This window comes from Anomalospiza imberbis, chromosome 1 (genome assembly GCF_031753505.1).
Source record: "Anomalospiza imberbis isolate Cuckoo-Finch-1a 21T00152 chromosome 1, ASM3175350v1, whole genome shotgun sequence".
Classification (NCBI taxonomy): Eukaryota; Metazoa; Chordata; class Aves; order Passeriformes; family Viduidae; genus Anomalospiza; species Anomalospiza imberbis.
This window is the reverse complement of record NC_089681.1, coordinates 117,168,763-117,195,248: the sequence shown is the minus strand read 5'-3', so window position 1 is coordinate 117,195,248 and position 26,486 is coordinate 117,168,763. Positions and strand designations below refer to the sequence as shown.

General features: G+C 36.0%; 1 protein-coding gene across 4 annotated transcripts in view; it reads right to left on the bottom strand.

The window, feature by feature from the left end:
* Window positions 1-4,931: 4,931 nt before the first annotated feature.
* Window positions 4,932-26,486, bottom strand: part of ANKRD28 (ankyrin repeat domain 28) — a 119,307-nt gene continuing 97,752 nt past the window's right edge. For 3 of the 4 annotated variants that reach the window (XM_068207798.1, XM_068207789.1, XM_068207782.1), the window contains 15 exons: window positions 25,635-25,775; window positions 22,270-22,381; window positions 21,633-21,659; window positions 20,668-20,742; window positions 19,476-19,677; window positions 17,945-18,032; window positions 17,429-17,546; window positions 16,623-16,842; window positions 15,513-15,600; window positions 15,333-15,416; window positions 14,671-14,816; window positions 14,415-14,497; window positions 14,194-14,276; window positions 11,818-11,909; window positions 4,932-6,669 (listed from right to left, as the gene is read on the bottom strand). In XM_068207798.1, coding sequence (XP_068063899.1) covers window positions 6,383-6,669; window positions 11,818-11,909; window positions 14,194-14,276; window positions 14,415-14,497; window positions 14,671-14,816; window positions 15,333-15,416; window positions 15,513-15,600; window positions 16,623-16,842; window positions 17,429-17,546; window positions 17,945-18,032; window positions 19,476-19,677; window positions 20,668-20,742; window positions 21,633-21,659; window positions 22,270-22,381; window positions 25,635-25,775 — 1,846 coding nt within the window. In that variant the 3' untranslated portion in view covers window positions 4,932-6,382. Of the gene's footprint in view, window positions 6,670-8,377; window positions 8,483-11,817; window positions 11,910-14,193; window positions 14,277-14,414; window positions 14,498-14,670; window positions 14,817-15,332; window positions 15,417-15,512; window positions 15,601-16,622; window positions 16,843-17,428; window positions 17,547-17,944; window positions 18,033-19,475; window positions 19,678-20,667; window positions 20,743-21,632; window positions 21,660-22,269; window positions 22,382-25,634; window positions 25,776-26,486 lie in introns of all 4 variants that reach the window. The other variant, XR_011004773.1, reaches the window with a different exon arrangement.

Here is a 26,486-nt window from a genome sequence, read left to right as displayed (position 1 = left end):
ATAATAGTGGGACCTACAGCAAATGAAACAAACTCTTGGTAGAAGAGATTAGAAAGGTTGAATTCACAAAGACTTTAATAGATTAGGAAGATTTTTAAGATTTTTAGAAAATTATGCAGACAGTTTGAGTTACAGTTTGGCAAGGGACAGAAAATACATGACAGGATACATGAATCACTAGATTTTGCTTTAAAACTATTTAAGCTATCTAATATATTCTTTTAACATAGAACACCTGAGATGTCAGACTTATGTCAGATCCTAGGTACAGAGAAGAAAACCTGCATGTCTGTCCTTTGACAAGGCTTCAAAAGCAGGTTTTGTTTTGTTCTGTTGTAAACCTGAATAGCAAGAGTTTGGCTGCATCTATTGCAACTTTAATTAAAAAAAAGAAAGATTGTAAGGTGTTTTTTCCCTCTTTAAATATTTAGTGACACCATCAATGTGAAGACAAGTTTGAAAGGCTCTTTAGGTTCTCTATTATTCAACTATGTTTACAGATACATAGGGGAAAACAGCAAGATCTCTTTCCCACCTCAGCCTGAAAATTGCCAAAACATAGCATAGAATGGAGTGAGCTAAATTTATCCTAATGTAAAATAACACGCAGCACACCAGGGAAGCATGGATAATTTAAATACTGCTTTATTTGAAAACAAATAGTGTGCTAAAGAGTCTGGGATACCAGGTTGGAGAGAGCTGCAAGAATTCTCCAAGCCCTGTAAACAGGGAAAGTCATCCTTCCCTGTCAGGAAAGTTCAGTTGCAAGATGAGCTGTAGAATTTGAAAATTTTAGTCGCGTTTATAACTAATCTTCCCCAGGGAAAAGAAACCAAAAGAGTCTTGTGATCTTGTTGGGCTCTAGATGCCTGAACAGCTGAACAAAATGCTCTTCCAAGGCTGCCATTTCAGACCATTCTTCTCTCAGTAGGTCTGAGAGGGAACACAGATCAGGCTGGAAGCCTGGGTGACATTTACCATGTCCAGCCAGGCATTTCCTTCTCCTCCTCCTTCTCCTTCTCCTGTTAAGCAGTAAAATGAAGGGATTTTGTAATAAGGCTTACAGATTCTCATAAATACAATAACAGGATAGTTTCTTAAGAATAGCCAGTTGTTTCATCATTAAAATTAATGCACAGTGATACCTTTGCACTTAACATTTGAAAACATATGGATATTACAGTGAGAGAAGGACACCAGAAAAAGCAAAAAGCCAATGCTATCAGCTAACAAAGATGCCTGTGTTGTGTCTCTCTCATTTCATAAAATATGACTGGAAAGAATCCACTAAGATCATGGGAGCCCAGCTCCTGGCCCTGCACATGATCACCCCAAGGATCACACCACATTCCCAAGAGCATTTACAGCCTCAGGTTTCAGTCTGTAAAGTTTGGAAGCCCGTGTTTTATAAATTCTTGTGTGATTCAAAGTCACAGCTACACATTTATATACCAAAAAAATGTTTTCCATCCCAATCAGAATTCTACTCCAACTGTCCTGCCAGCTTCTGCAGCATATTAAAGAGGATTATAAGGAAATAATCACAAATCACTGAGATTACTGCAAGAGGCAATAACTATCAATCTTGGATTTAAGGATTTGGATGAATTGGCTTGACCAGCTTTAAGAATTTAAATACTTACTTTTTCGTGATATTAATATCAATTTTACAAAGTCTGAATTCAGACCTATGGAAGTTGTGTTATAAGTTTACACTACTTATGAAGAGATTAAAAAAGACCCTTCTCTCTAAAGTCTAGTTAGTCTGATTCCAACAGGACTGGATTATCAGAAATTACTGTCAGCGGGAATCAATGCTTTTTAACCAAAAGTGTGATGGCATTTCTTTTGTGGATACATACCATCAGCAGAGGCCCAGTGCAAAGTTGTGGGAGATGAGGAAGATCCTCCTGCTGCTCCTGCAGCTGTAGCCAGGGAAGCCCATGGAGCTCCCTCGCCTGCCCTGTGGTACACGGAACCAGAGCACACCCTCCAGTGCTGCAGAACTGCTGTTTCCATAAACATTTACCCTTTTTTTTAGGTTTTGGTTTTTTAAGATTAACTTTTTAAAGTGAACTTCACTGATCCAAACATGGAATTCAGTAGTACGGGCTCCTTGCAGACATCTAGCACTGTTAAAAATGTTCCCTGATTGTGACAAACTTCTCACAAGTCATGCTAGCCACTTCTTCAGGCAGTATTCACTGACACTTCCCATCTCTACATGCTGATCCTCTCACCCAGTTATTGCAGGAAAGAGCACCATGCTTCTTTCTCTGCAAAAGAGAACCTGAGTTACCCAAATACTTGTGTTATCCCCAACCAACTGCATTTAACTTTTTTTTTTTTTTAATACTAGATATAAATAGAGCATGTTATTCTGGGTTACTACGGTAGTTGTTTTGTTTAAATGGGTACAGTCTGGGCAAGACAGGAAGGCCAATTCTTCTCAAAACCAGAATTAATTGGGTTGGAGAATCTGTAAACATTATCTCATACCCCTTTTTAGTAATCTTCCCTACAGTTTAGGTAGCTTTGGGATCTTTACATCTGTGTAGATGTTAAAAGGAGCAAAACTTTGAAGAATTAATTTTTAAATACTAACTTCTTTTTCAACCAAACATTTATTAATTTTTTAGCCTGATAGCCAAAAACAGAACATAGACAAGTCAGAATTTTAAACAAAATAAATTACCAGAAAAAAACCTGAAACAATTGCAACCAAAGTTTAAAGAGTGCCTAGAATAAAAGTTCTGACTGTTCCACGTATATTTATACAACTATTTTGGAGACATCTAAGCATGGGAAGGCAAAAAAACTTACAGGAGGAAATACAAAGCAGGACACAGATTTTATACGGAATTACACAGAAAATCTCCTCAATTGTGTTAGGGTCACTCTTAGGGGGAAGACAGACTGACTCTTCATCTTATCAGCATCCAGCATTTATCCTGCTACATGACACTCTAAAAGTAACAGCTCAGCCTATGAGGTTAATACCGACTTGGCATTGTCTCCTGCAGAACATTTATCCTGAGAACGGAAAACCCATAAAACATCCCAGAAGACAGAGTACACAGAAAGCTGAGCAGAGCCAGCTGTCCTCATTCCTTAAGTCCATTTGATTTTTCTTTCTTCCCCAGGACATAAAGGGTTTCTTTTATTCTAATCTATTGCTTCAGTAGTCCAGCCAAGGCTCGCTGCTCTCCCTTGGTGAAAATCCGGCTGATTGTTTGGATAAAGGCTGTAAGAATAGCTGTGCAATATTCATCTGTAGAAAATCAGGAGGATTTCTTTTAGAAAAATGGAGGTTCCAACATAATTTTCTGGAAAGGAACAGGCCTCCAACCGAGGTATGAACATTTTTTTTTAAACCCCTACCAGACACCATCATCATTATTTGCTTTTCAGAGACAAGGAGCCTGCTGTTCCTTGACCTCTCATTAAGGAAGTGGTCTCTGAGCACAGCAGCATGGTCTTTAAACAAATCACATTCCATTTTTGGAATTAGACCATATTCTAACAATAATCTCAATTATCACTTACAAGGCACAATTATTGTCCTACTCATACTGCCAGGTAGTAATAGAGTTTTGTTGGTTTTTTTTTTTAACAAATACATGCAAATTGCAAGGTACAGGCTCACTGAATAAACTGCAATGATGAGATAGATGAGATACACAAATCATGTAAATATGAATTCCAAAGTCGATTCAGGAATTTGTAATTAGAAAAGACAGATATTTAGCTCAAAAAAGTTCACAAAACCTAAGTTAAAATAATGCAATTTAATGCACTGAGAAACTTTTTCTCAAGAGGTGAGTAGCAAGGAAATGAAAGGAAAATGAATTTCTGATTGGCATAAGGAAACAAACACGTTCAACAGCACTGTTTTCTGCATGTATCTGTATTCTATATCCAAATCTTTGACTTTTCAACAAACCAATGCCATCTGAGCCTTTCCTCCTCTGTCACCCAGCCTCTACTGCACTGCAGTTTTTCCACCAGGACAGGAGTGTCCCCTGCTATAGTTTGTGCCCTATGGCTACAGACACCACACAGAGATAACAGGTCATCTCCAAGTCAGACAGAGGTCAGCACAGGTAAAAAAGGCCTATTAATATCATCCTTTCACAGTGTTTTTGAATTATCATCAGATAGTTTCACAAACAGAAACATGCAGCTGTTACCTTTTAAACAACTGACACACCACTTGGCATTCTCATCAGGTTTCCCACAAGCATTTGAGGAAAAAATGGGTCCACGTTGCTTCAGCCTTGGAATTTAAATGGTTGCAGTGAATCCCAAGACAGGCCCATGTGGATCTTGTGAGTGCTGCCCGTGGCACAAACATCACTGCCACAGAGCCACACATGTGAGAGATTGAGAGGGAAGAGAGCACAGAAATCACCACCGCCCTGAAGTCCTCTAAATCTGCTCAGAGATAAACAATGGACACAAGCACAAATGGTTAAGAAAGCAATATTTATAAGGAAGCCTAAAGGAATAATGAAATAATGTAATATTTAAAATTACTTTAGGTAGCTCACCTTCACTTTAGAATTAAAATGCTGGCAAAGCCTTTATGAAGATTTTATAAACTCCAACAGTTTGACAAGAGACTTTGTCATTAATTCTTAGTACATACAAATAAATTATTCATTAGTAGAACTCACATTTGGGTTTTATTATACTCTGTAAAATATACAGGAATCTTGAAGTACTGAAAGAGTGCAGGTAAATACAGTATTCAAGCAGTCACTATTTCTATGTACATGCTCATTAATTTTTCAAAAACCCCACAAAATTATCAAATAGATCAAAATATTGTCCCATGTTTCCATACTATGTTCAGAAAAGCAGCTGTTAATTTACAATATCAAAGATTTCCAGTTTCACAATACAAAAAAAGGATAAAAATGAAATTGGAATCAGTTTGTAGTAATTTATTTGTACTTTGCCAGGACATGCAAGGATTCCTTGCATGTACATAAACAAATTCACTTGAAAAGTAACAGTTATAGTTAAAGCAGAACCAAATAAAGTAAATTAATATTTAACAGACAAAATTTCAGCTTACTTAGGTCAGTTTTTCATTCTTCAGGCAATTAAAAAAAAACACAGTAGTCTGTTATAAATAAAAAAAAAATATTTGGGCAAGTCTGAACTACATTACAGGGACCTGTTTCTGCTGTTTATTTTCTAAATGGAGCACAACAAAGATACACAGCTCTTCCCACAGACCAGACACTGTACTTTTTTCTCTAATAGGGAAATATACTTTTAAATTCACCTCCCCTCCTCCCTCCCCCTCTGTAAATCTGGGATTAAAAAAAAAGTGACAGGGATATACAATTTTAATCTTACATACAAATTTATGATGTAAGGAAGTAGATAAATTAGTGAAAAGAACTCTCAGTCACAACAGAGTTATCAAGACATTTCAATTCAATTTTTTATGCAGTTTCATAGTTTGCAAGTTACTCGTGTATTTTTAAATTAAGAAAAATTCCATCCAAAACCCAAAAATTAAAAAAAAAACCCTGCAACTGTGCAACAATTACTTCTTCCCTCCCACATGTCCCACCCCTTCCTTCCCTTATTACACTGTACATTTTTCACCCTGACTTCACCTTGTTAGCTGGTTTAATTTAATATTAAAAAAGTATGACAGATCATTTTCATTTCACCTAAAAGAAAAAGAAAATAGAACTTAAAAGCACATATGCTTTCTTTTATGGTACATTTAATAGTGTCGGAAGGCTTTCAGATGATTAAAAAAAAAATAAAATTCAACATTTAAACCCAAATCTAAGCTTCTTTTTCGGAAGTAATTAAGGTTTGGTTGAAATAACTTCTCAAATAACCTATTCCAGTTTTCACAAAAACGTATTTAATTAAAAAAATCTTTAAGTTATTTGGTCCTTTGGCAAATTGCAGCACAAACAATGCCTACTGTACCAAACTCATTTATTGCCTTCAAAATGGTTTTAGGTTTATTGAGAGCATTTGTATCTAGCATCCTTTGTCTTGTACACTAATGTTGTTCGCTTACACCAAGCTGGGTGCCCAGTCTGCAGGAATTACTCCTGGCACCAGAAACAGAATGGTAGAATACAATTAAATAAAACAGTTTTGACATTCTTTATTTTTTTTTTGCCATGGATTCAAAGTACTTATTCAAGAATTTATGCTTCTTCTGCAAAATATGCTCTTAAAAATCTTCCTAGAGTCTCACAGATTTTTTTTTATATGTAACCACAATAAAAAACATCTTCTCAAAGGTGTGTCCTCCTTCTGTATTCAAACAGCAACAGCTTTCTGATAGCACGAGTCTGACCTTCCAGCGTGAGGGTTCACTCAGACCTACAAAAAGTATCTTCTAATAGGTCTCAGAATCTGAGTCATTGAGCTCGTCTTCTTCTGTGTAGGGGTAGCCACCTTCCCTGCCAATGTTGTTGAAAGTACAGTAGGAGCTGTGGTCACTCCTCATAATTGGCAAGGAATCGAAGGTGACAGTTTTTGAGGTGTTGGTGTAATGATTAATGGCATTGAAGGTGAGGGAGGGCAATGTGCTGCTCGATGAAACAGGCATCATGGTGGCCAGGATGAGAGCCAGGCAATCGGCCACGTCCTTGTTGGGCGCGCAGGCCAAAGCCGGCGTGTAACCTACAAATCGAGAGAAAACAAAACCTTAAAATAAAGACAATGTACAAATTTCTCCAAGTTCATACAATCTTTTAGCTGCAAAAGTATTTTACATTGCTTAGTTCTGCACTGTTTAAAGAACCAAAAAAAAAGAAATAAATGCATTTTCAATTAGTATTTTTAAACTTCTGGTTACAAAAGCAATCTTGAAACTATTGGGCTTTGCAAAAAAGATGTAATTGCTTTGTTCAGCACAACCAAACACTCTAGGCCAGTGAGAAAAGCCCAGATCTGAAAATGGTGAGGAAGTCACCTGGCTGAGGAAAGACAAGTAAAAGCAGCCAGCAGGGATAGGTGACAGCGTTCACTAAAGAGATACTGCACAAACTACAGCTCAAACGTTTCTTCAACCAGAATCTCCACCACAGCTGTTCGTCACAGACAGGTACTTCAGTAACATTGTGCTATCTCAGTAACAAGCTGGCTAAAGGATCAAGGCCAGTCAATTGAAAAGGCAGAGTGGAATTACTTCATTACAATAGTGTAATATACTTCATTACAATATTCAATAATATAAATTATAAAGCCAATGCCTGATTTTTATTTGCATGGTATCAATTAAGAAATCAAGAGAAGTTTTGAGTAAATGCCAGCTGGGTTAGCAGGCTAGAACTTGCAGGGAGACCACTTGGTTGCCCAACTGGTCCAAACAAACTTCTGCCAGGCATTGCTGCTGTGACAACCCCCAAATGCAGGAGGTCTCGGACTGTGGAATGATTTGCAGTCAGGTCACATAGCTGTGACATCTCTTCTGGGTTTCTGTGGCTCTAATAATCCTCCACCATTGTTCCTTCTGTAGCTTCCCCTTCTCTGTGTACTTGCTTCTATTCATTTAATGTCAAGAAAAATGCTTTGAATTCTCCTCAGCAGAGATCCGTGCACTGCTGCTGTCTCAGGCTTAACCATTTGGACGGCGCCCGAGAGTGAGTTCTGGCACAGGTCTCGGTGCATCTACAGCACCAAGGGACTGTCCTTGGTGGTGCCACTGGCAGCTCTAAAAGCAGGACAGTCTCCTAAGTACCACCACAGATCACAGCTAATTCTGCTGCCAAGAGAAGGACAAGTTCCCCTCCCTGGCCCCACCTGGCAGCGTGTGCCCAGGTCACCCTGCAGCATCTCTCAGTGTGTGGGACAGAAATGCCCACAATGAGCTCAACAAGAAGGCTCATATTCAGGTACATTTGGGAGTCTGAAGTCCTGCACCACCCTGAAGTCCACAAGTTCAAGGTGTACAACATCCAAGTAAACAGCACACAAGTCATTTTAAATAATAGATGGCTTTAACGCAAAGTGCATGATAGACTTCTATCCAGACTTTAGGAAGGCAGGGAAAACAAGACAATGCTCATTCTACCAGCAAGTGTTTCAACTACTTCAGAGGAATCATCTTTATTTTAGAAGTAGGTCCAGATCAAGTTTGAGGATAGAGCTCAGGAGCAGTTACTGTACCGTACAACTGCACGTAAGTATTAAACCAGTAAGCACATTATGGAAAATAACTGTAGCTAAAAATTATGAAAACAGCAAGCAGGAGACAGTCTTGCAGTTGAACTATTATTCACTCAGGACAGACCTTGTGCTTGATGCTTTGAACAGAGCAAGACAAGAGTCCCTGCCCAAAGGAGCACACAATCCAAGGAAACACAGATAAGTCAAGCACAGAACGCACCAGCTGACCATGCGATAGGGCCGTACAGAAGTGCAGCGCAGCGGATGTTTTCATTGTTAGTAAGGTACCACAGCACTTAAACAGCTCAGAGTTAACAGTGACAGTCTGCAGAAGAGATACATTTTGAGAGGATTCAGAAGCAAGGGCCAGGGCTTGCCACACCTCGATCATGACTGCATTTCAGGCATATAAGGCAGAACAGAGGGCTCAGAACTGATACTCAGATGCACACCATTTAATATCTACAGTTGCTGGAGGTTGTATGAAGGTAAGATGACACACAAGTTTATTCAAGCTGGTCATATTCAACACCATTCCTTTCACTAATGTGACTTGATAAAAGTTCAAAGAAGAAAAACAAGCAGTCATCTGCTATTTTAAGGGTTTTATTTGTTTGTTTTACTCCTTCCCCCCTCCCCCCTTTTAAAGACTTCTAGGGTCATGAATACACATGTTCCTTCTGGAGCAGAGCATCCCGGTTCATCATAAAAAGGTCAATGTAAGGATTAAACAAAATACTTGCTTCTGTTAAAAGTTCTCTGTTCTCTAAAAACTGTGTTTATAATTAATATACAATTGTAGGTCTCGAGCTCCTGGCTTTCATAAGCAGGAATGAAATACCCCAGTTTTATTCCTGCCTTAGACATAGCAAGATGAAGTAACTGCTTACACCACAGAAGACTGACATCTGTGTCCTCCACCACATTAACTTATATTAACTCCACTATATCAAATTCAAATTTATAAGAACAAATTGTAATTGTCTGTCACTTAACTGCAGAGTGATAATTCATAAGCCAGGGAAACAGCAGATATAAATATTTTATATTTGCTTTGAAGATGATGTTGGTAAATGAACTGACTCCACTGAAATACTCTTACTCAGCTCTCCTGTAATGTTCCCCATAATCTGCACTTGTACCTGTGTAAGGCTTCACAGAACAACAATAACAAAATATTTACTATCTTCATTTGTAGATGGGGCAATACAAGTAGAGTGAGTTGGGGCAGCATCCTTGCACAATAGAAAACAAGGGTCTGCATGATGGACACTGACTTAAGGCTGAGGCTCCCCCTGCCCAAATGCAGAGCTTGCTCCCTCCCCTGGAGCATGAAAGTCGCCAGGAAGGCGTCTAGAGGAAAATCAGAGGGTTATTAATGTGGTCAGTGCAATGAGAGTTCTCGAGATCAACTGAATGAGGTATTAACTCTGGGAAAGAGATGAGAGTCTGAGGCACAAGTCATCTTATAACTACTTGCAGAAAAATTCCTTCCAGAAAACTGGACATCTCCAATATAAACTAAAATACAAGTTAAATGGCTGGGAAAAAAAAAAAACACTACAAAACAAAACACAAAAAAACCTCCCCCTGAAATGTTGGTTTAGTGACAAAATAAAACTTAATATGGTGTCAAACGAAAGAAAAAGCCAATAAGTTATTTTAAGATGGCCAATTTGCATTAATAATGCCCAATGCAACAGAATTTTTGGAGATGAAGGTGATGGCAGTTTCATCATGACTGGTGCAGAAAAATGGGAAAAAAAAAGAAATTTGAATAAGAAGTGATACAGAGCTGAGAATGAACCCTCAACACAACTGCTTTGGGGACGTATACTAGAGAGTAAATGTTCTATTTCAGCTGCATTTAATCTATTAAGAACCAAGAGGATTGGATTTTTTCTATTGACATTAGTTCTTAAACAAAAATGATATCACCATTTTAAGAGATGCTCTATGACAAAAACAATGTGACTTCAAATTCAGAGTTTTAAAAATCTTATCAACTATTTATAAACTGAAATGCAGGTAAGTGACGATTTTTTTTTTCAAAGCTCATGTTTTTCAATAATGATCTATAGCTCAGATATAGCAGCAGAGGACTCAATTTATACAGTTATAGATAGAAATACAGACTGCTTGCAAAAAGTCAGTGTAGTTTTTACAGAAAGGGACAAACTCAAAGACAAAAAGTGGATCATCGTAACAGCTGAGGCTCTGCTAGTTACATGTTCAAGACAGGTTCCATATAAAACACTAAAACTTTCTAAAACTAAAATTAAACTCTCATATCATCTAATTCTGTATGAAATGCCAATCTTGTCTGGCAGATCACTGAACTTATCTGGACTATGCTAAAGCAAGAGAACATTGGTGCTGTGATCCAAAATATTCCACTGCCTATTTCTTCAGTCAGAAAAAGCATTCATCAAGGCTGCTTAAAATTTTATAAACCAAGCAATTGCTATTAGAAAGAACCACAGTGAGGAAAAATATTAGATAGCGCTCAGACTTACTTTAAAATTTAAAATGTGAGCAGAATTAAAAAGAAGTTTTTTAGATCCCCATGCTGTCAGGGTACTTTGATACAAATGTTTTTTTCCTCTGTTATGTCAAAGATCCATCCTAGCATGGGACTGGCTGGCTGTATATGAGAAGCCCACAAAAATGCAAATGTCTCCAGCCAGCATACATGTGAGGAGAAGCAAAAATTAAAAAGATATATCTTTCAATCTTTTCATTTTAGGAGAGTTTTTTTCAGCACTTATTCTTGTGCCCTATTTTAGGCAAGGAATGATCTTTAAGTCACCTATGTCACTTTAAGCAATGTAATTTGAGAAACACACAGAGAAAGTCACAATGAACAATAAAAGAGAAAAAACTTTCCAAACTGGAAATATAATTAGAACTATTAATTAGGCACATCACTTTTTGGAATAAAAAATAACAAACAAACCCAAACAAAGTCAAAAAGCAGACAATCCATTGCCTCACCCCTCCCCAAATCCCAGCTACTGCTTTCATGGCATAAGAGACAGAGTCTTATGCTTTCAAAAGCACAGCTTTAGAGGACCACAGATATCTTACATGAAAATATGTGAATTAGTCAGTAAATCTAATTTTCTTTTGTTCTTACAAGATGCAGGATTTATTCTCGTGATAAAGCAGTTACTTCTTACTGCTAAGTGCCAAAAAAACTCTGAAGAGCCAGAAGCTTGAGAACAGTAACTGTGAGCTGTAAATCATACTAGCTTTTAAAAGCTAACAGCAGTATACCTACTGTGACAAAACAAATAGCAATTCAATCCAGCTTAACAGCTAAAAGTTATATTTTACTTTGAGCATTATGTTTTTCTGACCATTTTTGGTATGCCAAAGCTAGTGCATTTATAGGTGCATCATAAAACTACTTTTATAGTGCATCATAAAACTACAAATGCAAACCAAACTTTTCTGTGCTGTGACCTGCATCGTTCTGAAAGTGTTCACTCTTCCTACCCTTCTGCTGCCTTGCTAAAATGATCCACCACCAACGCATTTTTTTTTTGGGAGGGCAACCTACTGCAAGGCTCATCTGGAGTTTCCAGAGTTACTGCTTTTCAGGTAGTTGAGTTTAGAACCACAGTTCCTTACAGGAAAACAAAGTTAGATTTTTCTTACCATTTTCATCTACAGCAAGTACACTTGCTCCCTTCCCTAAAAGCTCTTGAACTACAACCGTTAGTCCATTTCGAGCAGCAACATGCAGAGGTCTGTGAAGACAAGCAAACTCATATATAAACCTTAGAACAAGTCATTAAGTAAGGTAGATAGCTTGCATCTAGTTAAATGTAATACTTATACTTCTATGTTATTTACACATTATATAAATATTATAGCTGTAATAACTAAGATGGGAAACTCAGCAAATCTCTTTGCTCATTGCAAAGAAACTCTACAGTACTAATTGTGAACTTTCTTCTTTCCATGGCAGCACAACAGTGAGGAAGCAGCTAGTAAAGATGTGCCTGCTTATTGACTTTATCATGTCAAAAAGTCAGAAACACTTGGCACCCTCCTGTTGATAAATCCCCCACTCAACTGCTGTAACAGATACTATCACATGTGAGAGGAACTGCATATCACTGCCATCAGTCACTGGAGCTCTAACAGCAGAATGGCAGTCCTTTGCTGCTACATGGAAATACCCGTAAGAGATGCAGAAGTACTTCATCAATTTGCCTTCTAGAAACCACTATATTCCATTGTGATTAGAGAAGAAAAAATATTTCACAGTATAATGCATGAAACAAGAAAAGCAGATTACTTTTCAAAACCTCAAACTACTAACCATAAATCAATTTTGTGTTGACTTGCTCTATAAAGGAAAGTGTAGCTTTATCTCAAATATTCCAATTATATCTTTTTCAAATGCAACAGTTTCTCAAATTGGTTCCCATTGGCTAAAATAAAACCTTGCTATCACTCAGGAGGAAACAGAATTATCAGCTTACTTCCCTTCTGCTTTATATTGCTCTTCATTCAAAGATTCCTGAAGTTGTTTTAATTAACTATAAGCTATATTTTGAGTTGGAAACAAATGCCTTACTTATATATCAGAAATACAAAAGATATAAACAGGAGCAGCTGTATCTATGGTGCTTACATTAAAGTATTAAAAATTCAAGAATGACGACACCCCACAGATACACTGAAAAATGTGCTGTAATTAAAATAATTTTAATCTAGAGTCCAACAATTTTAACGCTTATCTTGCCACAAAGAAGGACTTTGTATAAGCTGTTCAGAAAGTCAATTTGGTTATTAAACATTTGCTAAAGCAGTATTATTTAAACAATGGTTAAATGCTTGCAATTTATATAAACACTTTATGGAGGTGCAAATGTGTACCTATTTTATACCATGACGTCTCTTGATCAAACTATTTGAGCCAAGGCATGTGGGTGGAATTACATGAGCTTGTGGTAGCATACTTTCCCACATCTGTTCCCATCTCCTTTTTGCTTTTCCTTCTCCCAAGACATCCTTGCTTAAAGCCAGAAATGAGGCAATCAATCCTTTCCTGCTTTCTGGTTATTTCATGCTGCCTGAGGTGCACCATGGTGAGCAGCAAAAGCAAAGGAAGAATTCTTACTATTTTAACTCCTTAATTCAAGCAGTTCTCAGGGAATACTTGGAAGCACTGTATGAGCTTGAATGTGGCAAGATTCCAGAAGGGATATAAGGCCAGAATAATATATGAGTTGCTTACAAGTTCCAGTGTAAGGTGGTTTTGGTGCGGTTTTTTGTGCTTTTTTTCCCCTAAATGGTCTGTGATATCATTATTGAAGCAGTCTAATAATTCATGTGCATAACTCAGCTACACATCAAGTGTCAAGTATTCCCTGAACACAAATGCATTCTCTAAACGGAAAAAACGCAGAAGAGTCATTTCAGTAGCTCATCTTGATTGGTATGACATACCACACATTTCTAAGGTTTCCTTCTGATTTAGGCTAACAGAACAGGTTTAATTCTACTTGACAGACTATCTTCAGGAAGGTTGAAGAATAGTGTATTCTCCATGATATTTAATAGAAAAGAAAGATTCATCCTTGAAACATGAAACAGAAAGCATGCTGAAGAATAAAAGCACACTTCAGGCAGGTATTTTTTTTAAGTAGCCATCTTTTAAGACCAAGTCTTAGTTTGCCTCAAGTTGTTAAATGAAGTGATTTTTGACTGAAAAACTGGATAATTTTTAAAACAGAAAAATCTCCGTTTACAGGTAATCTCAGTGGATTGCAGTAACTCCACACACGAGTTACAATAATTTAAGTTTTATTTATCACCCTATTAACCCACAAGAAAAAAAAAATCCAGAGCTTCAAATACGAGCAAAACACCCTTTCAATTCCAAACTGGTTCAACTCTTGGTACCTATTAACAGTTTAAATTCAATAAGTTTGAAAAAAAAATTCTGAAAAATACTCCTCTTTATGAGCAAGATACACACCAAGAACTCATCTTTCAAACACCCTCCCTGCTGATACATACGTTTGCAAGGCTGCGTTGGTGGCGTTGATGAGGTTTCTATCCGTAATCTTCTCCAGGATTAACAAGGCACTAGTTTCATGACCCTTAACACAGAACAAACATCTGTCACATAACAAATATTCTTCACAAATTGCTTTGAGTGTTTTCTCAAAGTAACAGCATTTTCAAACAGTGCTTGATAACACAAAGTTTGGCACTGATAAGTCAGACGGTGCACACACCTTGCTGCAAGCCAAATGGAGTGCTGTGTTCTTAGAATTGTCTTGCAAAGTCAGATCAGCCTTAGCACTGCTAACCAGCACCTCTGGGGAAATAAAGACTTTTATTAACTAAAAGCATAGTCCTTAAAATCTAAACGGCAAAATGAAAACAGAATTTTGGCAAAATATATTCACAAGAACATTAACTGTAAGGCTACTTCACCCACAGTAAGATTAACAGAGCTAAGAGCAGAAGTATATAAAGCTTTCTCTTTACCAACTGTATTCGTCTGTCCATTTTCTGCAGCCATCATTAAAGGTGTTTTCCCAGAAGAATCTACAGCATTTACTTGAGCACTGTGACCAAGAAGAAGCTGTAGACACTCAACGTGATCTGTAAAAGCTGCTGCATGCAGAGGTGTTCTACAACAGATCAAAAGACAATATAGCCATGTTCAGCCATGCTTTCTACTCTATTCAATGGGACATTCCTGCCTGTGATCCTACAAACAAAAAAGACTCTGCAGTCTCTCCCACTGATCCTTTGCAATCAGTATTGCTGGAGTAGTGACTGCTGCCTTTAAGAAGTCCCTTTCTAGGTTCAACTAACGCCACCCACGCAGTTTATAACAGAGATACAATTTGATTCAGAAAAAATGAAAGATGCATAAAGCTCTATCCACAAAGTGGTAAAATTTAAAACATGCTCTAAGTTGCCTGTATAACAAAAAGCCGATTCAAGTTTACTGAATCAGAAGTGGATTTTAAAAATCTAAAATTTATTTCTAGCACAGAACAAAACAAAAACCTTCAAAGAATAAAGCTGGGGGAATGAGGAATTAATGTTGAGTAGCAAATACAAATCCCCCAAATGACTGAAGAATTTAGCACAGCCACTGTATTATGTTACAAACGTTCTTTCTGCATTTGCACTCTTACCTTCCTTTTGAATCTGTTGAATTTACAATACCACCACCTAGTGTATCAATTAACATTTCTGCAGCACCTTCATTGTCATTTATCCTATAATGAATTAAACAGACTGTTATTTACAGAATGAAAAATCTTTTGTTAAATACAGCAATGAAATTTATGAAGAATAATTTTGTACTTCCTTACACAGCACAATGCAAGGGACTGAAAGAATTTCCTTCCATTTTCTGAAAAACTTCCTGTTCCAGGAGCAGCTCTACACAACTGTCGTGACCTAAAGCAAATGTAAGAGTTAGGTATTGAAAAGAAGGGAAAAGGTCTAACTATGGCTTACAATGAAAAATACGTATCTAAAAAATTAAGCAGTATTGTATATGAAAATTTCAAAGAAAGACTGGTTATATTCAACAGGGCTGAATATTCAACATTTAGGAACCAAAGCATTCTCAGAATCCTGAAAATCAAAGTGACACATAATACTGTAAACCTTATGAAATTTATAAGGTACCTCACGCGATCTGAATAACATCCAGAACACCTAATTGAATTCTTTACACCTCTGCATTGCAAACTCTTCTGTACATTCATCACTTTGTCTCCATGAAAACAACTCCACCATTTGAGGCTTATTTTTGTTTCACATTTAGTTGAAATTATCACCCAGTTGCATCAACTCAGTAGTTATTCACGTAATAATAAGTGGTGAAATTAATGTTTAATCTCTTCTTGATTTTTCTCTGTCATGTCATTCAGAGAAGAAATAAAAAACAACCTCTACTATGTTCTAAATGAACACATAGAACAAAATCTTTAGCAAAGGAGCTGAATGATTTTCCTACATCTAAGGTCTCCCTCACTCTCAAATCCATGAAAAGTAGCAGCGGAAAAAAAAAAAATTCTTATTGAATCACTTTTATATACTTGATTTTCTTATGCCTACCATAGTTGATATGAAGTTTAAAATAGATTTAATCTGAAACCATTCCTCCTTATGAAAATCATTTTTGGGATGTGTGGGACACAATTCTATTCAGAGGTATTATGCTGAATTTCTTTAAAGACTCCTTGAGGCATAAAACTAAGTAAGATAGTGTATGACAAAAGTAAACCTCTCTTATGTATTCGATGTTAATACATTCCTCATCAAGATATCATGTCTGTAATTTTCTCTCATTCACTGAAAGGAACTGAAAGAGGATGGACTTTATATATTGCTTTTGTATTAATATCAAGTTATTAATACTTCTACCCCAATATCACCAAATAGAGGTAAAGGTGTATTTCAATGCATTTTACCGTTATAGCAGGCCCAGTGCAGTGATGTGTAGCCGTGATTGTCTGCCATTGCAGGTGCTGCATCCACAGAAGCAGCTGACTGCAGCAGAGCTCCCAGGACACCTATATGGCCACACGCAGCTGACAAGTGGATGGGGGTCCGTCCCCTACAGTCCCGTAGTAAGGACTTAGCACCATGTTGAAGCAATGCTTCCACACATTCCTCATGCCCAGTAACTGCCTGTGACAGGGAGACAGGAAAGGGCCAGTTTGAAAATATTCATGTATATAAGCCAAGGTGTAAAACTAAAGCAAGCAAACTTTGGGCAAATTCTTGCATTTTCAAGGCGCAATGAAATAAGAAAAATAAGTTATTTTTATTCCTGAAAAGAGACATTCTGTTGGGAAAATAGCAATACTTATGTCAGAGTATTTTCTTGGAATAACACTGAATGAACTACTAATCTCTTGGGCTCATTCAATTGTCTTATCTGGCAGACACTATAAACAAAATATTTGGCATGTGGTAGGTATCACGCTTTTCTTCATCCCATTAACACTACCTTCCCTCCAATAAAAAACTGTACTCTAGGACCTCTCCAGTCAACATTTTACAGTAAGATTAGGAGGTTCTAGAAGTCCAAAGGAATTCTGAGGGTAGGTAGCAAATAGGTGGAATCCACTTTTTGAATGCAACTAAAAATAGAATTAAAAATTAAAATGGCAAAATGAGAATAATGAGAGATTTATTAAGACTACATATTAAGTATTTATTTGAAATTGGCATGTAGGAAACTGGAAACGAAAGAAAGGGAATATTCTCTTACCCCTCTATGTAATGCTGTCCTTCCCCACTTATCTTTGGCATCTACATTTGCCCCTTTGTTAAGGAGTGAATAAACACAGTCGGTGTGCCCATTGAGAACTGACAACATCAGAGGAGTCCTAAGCAGAGACAGAAATAAAGTGGAAATTTACACTTGGAAATTTAACAGACTAGCACTCAGCTCAAGTATAACAACTGCTATCCTTCCAATCAACACTGTTAAGATTTACATCATCAATGACCTTCCACTCATTTGCTTTTTCGATTTGAGAAAATAAAGTAACATGCCCCAGTTCAGAAACCCTGATTATGTAACTAGAATCCATTTTCTCAGCATCTGAACAGTAAGATACATTTTAGTTTCCTCTCAACTGAACATTTTTCACTCTCAAGTTTATGTTTATTGCAATAATTTCCTTTTAAATAAGTTAAAAATAACTACTGTAAAATATTTGTTTTTTTCTTTTATGAAATGCAATAACTTGTGTAGAACAGAATGCCCATCATTTAAACTCACTGTCCATTTCCATCTTGAATGTCCACTGCATTCTGTGGCTCTGCATTTCCTATCAACAGCCGCAAACATTCTGAATGACCATTGGTAGCTGTAAAACATTACAAAAATATGGGTTTACATTAATTGCCTTGGAGTAGAGAGCTCAAACAGAATGGCAACCTACCTGCCTAGAGTAAAGCCCATTAGCTTGAAAACCCACAGAACAGCTTTACCATTGTTATAACTTAAATTAAAATATGAACACTAGAAAATAATTTCAGAAATCAGGTATTCTCAACTGTACAGTGTTAGAAACAACTGATTCCAACTATCAATTGCCAACATTTATTTATATATATATATATATATATATATATATATATATAGGTTGTATATATTAAAAGTAATTGGAATATATGCTTATACAACATACACAAGAAGGAACATTAAAATATAGGAATTAGCATAATTTTTGCTTGTTTTAAGGCACTGGAAAACACATACCTAGCAAATCATAGTCAGATTTTGTTAACAAGTGTAGCATGCGCCTAGTTATAAAATAATAATGGAAATCACATTTAGAAAGGGGAAGGAAATGTAATGCATAGATGTAATAAACCAAACAGTTAAAAAAATGGAAAAAGAACAAACAGAAAATTAAGAAATCTCATTTAAATGCAACTCATGAAAGATAAATGATTGCTTCTTGGAAGGGAAATTATTTCTGACCTACAGCTGCAGTATTCAGTTCACACAAGCACAGCAACAATTCATGTTTCTGTAGCTGACAGACATGCTAACACAAGTTAGGAAAGCTCAATCAAATAGAAGAATGCAGCTTGTGCTCATGGACAACAAATCAAGTGGTTAGAATGATGATGTTTTGTACATAATGCTCTTTTTAACTGCAACACTTCTGTAACACCATTACTATAAATGTCAAATTTAAAAAGTCTATTTTTAATGCAAGGGAAAAAAAAAAGACTACAGTGTGGATTCTAGAGGCAGGCCTAGAGATGTTTTCTAGGAAAGTCAACAAGAAAATACTGCAAAGGATTGCTGGTATTTTGAAAATGCTCAGGAGTCATTTAAATACTTGGAAAAAAATCAAAGTAAGTTTTCATGTCTCTTCTCAAACTGCCAAAATTCTCCAAGACTCCAGTCATTTTTAGAAGCATTTTACTGCCAAGACAGGCAATGCAATTTGCCTATCTAAATTTGGGCCTGCAGTTCAGGCTGCGTGAAAGACGAGGAGAGAATCAGGGACATGTCACCGACACCTGTCAGCACAGCCAGTTGAATGGACAAGGACAATGCACCCTTCCAGAGAGAAGTGTGTGTGGGACAGCACTCCTTGGACTCCACTGGTTTACTGGATTAATCCTGGTTTCTGCCTGCAACTCTTTTGCTACATGTTTCTCAGCACAGCATATACCTTAAAAGTCGTCCTCTGTTCCTAAATACTATTTCTTAGAACATTAATGACAGAGACTTCTAAACAGATTATCCACTTCAAAAGCCAAACTTTTAGAGGTTAGTAGCTAGCACATACCTGCAGCATGAATTGGGGTCCTCTTTACAACATAATCTTTCACCAAGATTGATGCTCCCTGATTAATGAGCACATCTACACATTCCACATGTCCCTTAAAGGCAGCAAGATCCAGTGGTGTCCTTCCATTGTTATTCCTCACATCAAGGTCCAGCAGTGACTGTACCAGCACTTCCAGAGCTTGATGGTGGCCATGATAGGCCTACAAGAATAAGAAAATTCTTCAATTTTCCCATCCTTAACATTTTCCCTTTCTTGCCAGAGCTACATAAATGAAACTGTAAAGAGACTATTCTTACTTTAGCATGCAGAAGAGCAACTGATGCAGCACATAAATAGTTATAACAATTAAGACTAGTTTAAAAAAACCCATTATTTCAGCAAGAAGATTGGTGGGTTTTTCCTATTTTATCCTTTCAGTCAGCAACTGCAACTACTCCCAGAAAATCATCTGTCTTCAATTTCCATAAATAACAGTATTTTGACTACTGCACAATGTTTCATTGCTTTATATTATAGTTACATCATCCTCAGATTATTTCAAGTAAGGAACATACGCAAACTTAAGTAATTTCTTTTAGCTTTTTACATAAAATATTTTAAAAAGCACATATAATAAGAATGCAGTACAAATAGCTTTCATTTACCACTATCAAAGATTATTTTTTACTTTGTAGATATATATATATATATGTATATATTTATGTACTGCATGAGACTCTATTTGCAGAAAGTATAGTGTGGTTTTTCAATTGCTTTAAATTCTGTGAAAAGATCAAAGCTACATATTGAGCTGGTTACTCTGTATTTTGAATATTTTTTTATAGACAGAATTTCATCACTGTCCTACACTACTCCTTGTGCAAATCTTTCCTAAAGTATTGAGGAGAAACATTTCTCATACTTAACAATTAAGAAAGTAAAACAATGTAATGATGAAAAAAGTCATAATTACTTATAGAACAAGTCTTATAAAAGTTTCATTAGCATAGATTTTAATTAGAGGATTCCACATGAAAGCAAATTTCAAGTGACATGCAGAACTCATCCCATATGCCTCATTCAGGAATATTAGTACATATGTTTGCATTTTGTTTATTAACCTATCTTGAAAAAATTCAGAATGAATAAACCTGTGTAACAACTGTTTGCTACCAGATGAGCTGTCATCACTAAAGAACTGAGAACTCACAGCTAAATGCAGCGGACTTATAGGTGCTCTGTTGTCTGAGTCATTCAGCATGTCAGTGCCTGATGTTTCCATCAGCTTAGAGAGAGAAAGTCAGAGTGAGTGCAAACCCCCTCACCTTTAAAAACACTCAGCAATAATTGCTACAGTTTCCCATATACACAGATTGAAAAATAAAGGAGAAAAAGTAGGAAGAATAGTATAGAATTACAGATGTCCTGATCTTCAACATTTTAGAGTTTGAATCAACTGCAACACCTCCCCCATATTCATGTTCCAACCCCAGTAATTTAATATGCATAACAATGCAACAATTCAATCAGAAACTAAATTAAAATTATTATTTTCTTCTGAAGTAGCAATATGAAAGATGAATACAAAGAGAAGACAATGACAGGTGACAACAGCAGCAGGAAAAAAACCCCAAACATCAGCCAAGTAAGCATTCTGATTAGGTGAAAAGTCAGCAGAAAACAATATGAAAGGCCAGGCAGCAGGATGGATTTCAGAGAACAGGAAAACATTTCTCAGAGAGAAAAAATGGACTCAAAAAAAGCAAACGCATTCTAGCATTAAAATATCTATGTATATATATTTCTATTTGTGACTTTCAGATGTGTTCTGAAGTTTTGCTTCTGGGTCTTTTTCAAGACCTTATTTAATTAAGTACATCAGTAGAATTAAAACATTCATATTATTTGAAGAACACCAAGTACATTTGAATTTCATTTTCATTATCACACATTTATATCATGGTCAACCAACTGTTTAAGTAAAAAACCACATGGCTTAAAAAATAATTTCCCAATTAAAAATTGCAAAGTCCAATTAAATCTAAACTGTAGTTGAAATTAAATAATACATTCATGCATTGAAGAAATGGTCTAAAAAGCAAGCAGTATTTTTAAGACTACATGTTCTCTTTTGCTCTATAGTAGTACTTAAAAAGTGAGAAATAAAACACTTACAACATCTAGAGGCGTTTCACTTGCAATCTGTAATTAAAAACATCCAAAATTCATGTTTGAATACATTTAAATATAAAAGTGCAATTTTAATAAAAAATACTGAAGTTGTAAAACACAGTATATCAAATAACATACATATTTTGCAAAGAGCAATAAAAAACTAACCATGGCTTTATTATCTGAAATTCTATGATGCGGCCACTAGTTACTGTAACTGCATGAACTATTTCATAAGGCACCCTTTCTTTACAGGTTTCCCCCACATTTTCATTTGCGCCTTTTAAATGATATTCATGAAATTTCTTAAAAGTTCTCAACAGGATAACTTGTGGTTATTTTATTTCAGCCATCAGCAAAAGAAAATAGTAGTGTAGTCTAAATCAAGAAACGATATCCCACATCTTCAACCAGTTACCTCTTCATCTGAGAATTTTTCGTCTTTTTAAGCCAGTATCTAGCACCCTAACTCCTCATCTTGCTTCTGTTTTAGGAATACCAAATGCTTCAATTTATCTGCACAGAGGCTGAAAAACAGTAGTGACCCAGCTGACAGCCAAGGTGGAGGAATACCCTGGCCTCTCCATCACACCCTGTAAGAGCAGCCGGTACACCTTTCATGCAGGATATGTCCTCTTACCAATTCAAGACACAAGCGATGACCGTAAGCAGCTGAATAATGAACTGCATTGTATCCTTGTTTGTCTCGGATCCCAGGGTTGGCATCATTTCTTAGCAAGTATTCCAGGCACCTATTCAAATTGACATATGCAACCATGTATCTAAATGCTGAATTTCAACTTAATGCTAAGTGATAAATTGTTCCAATTCAACTGGAAAATAGAATACAGCACACAGGGACACTGATTTAATGTACAATATTGGCTAGGACTAGAGAAAGCTACCTCATTACATCAAACATAAAGGTCAATCACAAAGCTTCAAAATTTGAAATAATCATTCTCTGCAGACATCCTGCATCTTCTGAGCTCTCTGACTTAGTTAAAACTAGTATTTCATAGCTATTTTCCTCCTAGCTAACACAACTGCAGTTACCTTTGCTAATATCAATGATTACTATTTTGTATGTTTTTCTGCATTAATCCCTTCTTCTGTATGTTATATGCAAAGAAGAGAAGCAGATCTTCATGGTAGCATACAAGAGTAACACACACACACAATTCCACTACCAGACACAATTTTAAAAATGTGTTTATACAGTAAATACTCAGTTATTGTCATACATATATCTTACCATTCCTTACTTTCACTAGACAAATTTATAAGGTGGAATATGATCAGCCCAGTTTCAACCACACTCAGTCAGCAGGATGGGAAATGGGGGATTCAAGTCAGCTCAATCTCTCCCTAGTTTTCTGTTTTTAAGAGACGCCATGTGTGCACAGTAAATGATTGCAAGCAATAACCCTGATGTTTCATACTTTTATGTTGTCTATAATTTCAGCAACATTTTCCCAAGTCATTATTATGACCTTGAACTTCCTGGTGAAGCTATTCATTATTCTGAAGTGTACAACAGGTCAACATCCCTTCTTTTCTTTGGGATCACTAAATACTTCCTTATCAGAGGTGTAGTCCCACTTGCATAATTTTTTTGCCCAACATAAACAAGGACTTAGTATGTAGTGAAAAAGGTAAAATTTCTTGAGTTTTAAAGAATAACATATGTAACATAAGATGCAAGTAACTTGAAATCTAGTTCAGTATAGCTAATAAAAAGCTACTTGTAAAGCATATCTATGTTTTTATCCAATCAATTCAGGTATTATTTGTCCAGTAAACAAATGCCTGGACTTCATTAATGACAACTGTGCTTGCATGTTTTTGTTTGAATTAAAATGAGATGAGATTTATGAGAACTCAAAGACAAATCAATTTGTCTCATTAAGTAAGAACTACAGTTCTGACATTTCATTTGTCCAATCATCTAACTTTCTTTTTAATTTGGATCATCAATTTTGTGTTAGCATTCATGGGTGATTAATAAATGTTACCTGTCACTGGCTTTAGTTACGTAAATTTCTACAATATACTAAATACACTGCATAGAGCCAAGTCTACTAAAAATCCTCAACTACCCAATCTTTCAAGTGCAAACCAGATAATTATTTTCAATGTTTTTTTGCATCCACGAGAGAGAGTACTCTTGCATCTTTCACATAATTAACTGCCCTCAATAGGTCTCTTAAAGAGGATATTAATCAAACTTTCTGAAAGCCCAGGTAAATTAAATTTATTTCCCATATATTTATTCTTTATTCATTTATTTTCCATTAGAAAAGTATAAATAGAAGCAACATTTTTTTTTCTCCTCTAAGATGCTGCTTATTCTGCCTCATTCTGAAATCATGCTTTTCTCTCTAGTCATGGTAAAATGGGGCTTAGTGGTGTCCGTTCCACATCAAAAGCATTTGTTAAATATACAAAAGAAATACTTTCAAACAGGAATAAACTGGAAAATAATTTTCAACAAAAACATCCCTGTCTCTAAAATCTGTCTTTAAAGATTTGTAAACAAAGACCATAAAATTGCACATAAATATTTTTGGAATTTTATGTAGATGGTTTCCTGACATGTTTTTTTCCCAGGCTTTATTCCGACTCCAGTAATCATTTTTAACTTCATTTCTGTTTTGAATGAGCTGAGCAGTACTGTTTTTCCAGCTGTTACTACTCATCTTGGTGCATCAATATAAAAAGCTTCCCCTCAGGCCATTCTGCTTTGCAGTCTCTCTTCCAGAGACCCAAATGTTAATCAGAAGGGCAACAGCCCATGGGCTCCAGAGACGATGCTTTGAGTTACCTCCCAAAGCTCTGCAGTATTGTCATCATCATTCCTGCTCCTGCCTCTTGTAAGACAGATGGCAAAACTATGTCATCTGAAGAACCATTATAGTTTGGAGGTTTTCAGAGCAACTGTGAAGCTAAAATTAATTCTAGCTCAACTTGTAAGAGGGCAATTAAAGTAAAATTATCTCAGCAAGCTCCAGCAGGAATCGAAATTATTTCTAAAAAGCAGCAGACAATTTAATTTTGAAATCTGGCTTTACATAAAAAAGGCACATTGTTCAAATATAAGTTAAATGGCCATAAAAGTATTCTTTATTTAGCCTTCAAAACCCAATCTGTAAGTTATTCAACACCTCGTTCTTATTGCTATCTCACCCTTTAAAAGGTGCTGTATTAAAAAAAAGGTGATTTGGCACGAAGCAGCACTTCTCCAGGGAAGGTGTCACTGTGTGCATGTGGAATGTGCTGCTGCACATGTGAATGTGTGCACAAGAAGTGATGCTCTTCTTGTCTCCTCAATATATCCAATGTCTGGAGCTTAAGTAATCATCACTTTTGTCCTACCTGTATACACTTTGCATGTAAGTATTTAAGTCATTGACATAAATATGTCAAATATAACCATTGGTTAGAAAATAAACACATGTAAGAGATCAGTGGATTTATGAAAGATTCTGGATGCATCTCATTAATAAAAGTGTAACTACATCATAAAAATTTACACTATCAACAGATAGTCATGTTTGGCATTACAGCTGTAGTTTACACAAACATCAAATAGACAAAGCATCTTATATTGAAATATCAAGTGAATATCCATCCTTCATTGGAATTTGATTTTAAGGCAAAATGACCCTACTGCCCACAACTAACTTAATGACCCCCACAAAAGATATTTATTCAACCACTACACAACACATAGGATTAAGAACTCTATTCCCAATTAATTCCTGATTTAGGACATCTGCATTATAGGACATAAAATTCTTACAATACATTTTCCTGCTGTTCATTTTTTTCCTCTGAAATATTTGTTACATTACGTCTTTTACATACGATGCACACACTTCTGCCAAGTTTTATCTTTAAAAATACAAGAAATGCATTTGGCAAATCTGAAGGCAGAACACACACAAAATTCACAGCTCAAATGTTCCTAATGAGAAAGGCTTTAGTACAAAGCATGCCACTTACTTCCCATCTGTGTCTGATGCAGCTGCATAGTGCAGAGGTGTACAACCCCTCTCATCGAGGTCATTCACACTAGCTCCAGATCCCACAAGGGCAAACAGGCACTGATAATTACAATTGGCAGCAGCATAATGGAGTGGAGTTCTTTAGTACACATTTAAATAAAAAGTACAATGGTAAATAACAGCAAAATAATATTATAGAGACAAAAAAAGCAAAATAAAGTGAAACTTAAATCCCCCTTACATTTTTAAGTACGTATTTGTGGTGAAGAATGCATCATCACAGTATTAAAGAACAGGGCCACTTTCTAGGGACCACTTAACAATGCTGAACCATATATAGTGGATTTATTTGACAGCCAAAATATGCACAAGCTTCATATTAAATGAAGGTTTATTTGAATTTTCTTGTGTTAACTTAGAGAGGGAAATCCAGTTTACATTAGAAATACTATTTTCTGTTAAGTAATTTCAAGCCACGTGGAAAAATATGGACAAATCAAAAGCTGCACAACAACTAAATATAGCACAAATAAAATACAACAATTGCACAAAGAGACATTTTTAATAAACAAAGCACAATTTTGCCTAAGAGAGGAAAACATTTTTATTTATTTTTATCTATACTGACATAGCAGAAGCACTGTTAAATACACCTTGTCTTCTTGTATCAAAACCATGAAATATTAGTATGGATGTATATTGTCAGAGAAAACTTATCCCAGCTTCAAATACATAAACAATTTTCTAAATATGCCAATTTAGCTAAAATTTTAAAAAGGCCAATATGATTCAGAATTTAATTTTCTATTTTTAAAAAGAGACTGCAGCTATAAATATCTTGATTTTGAGG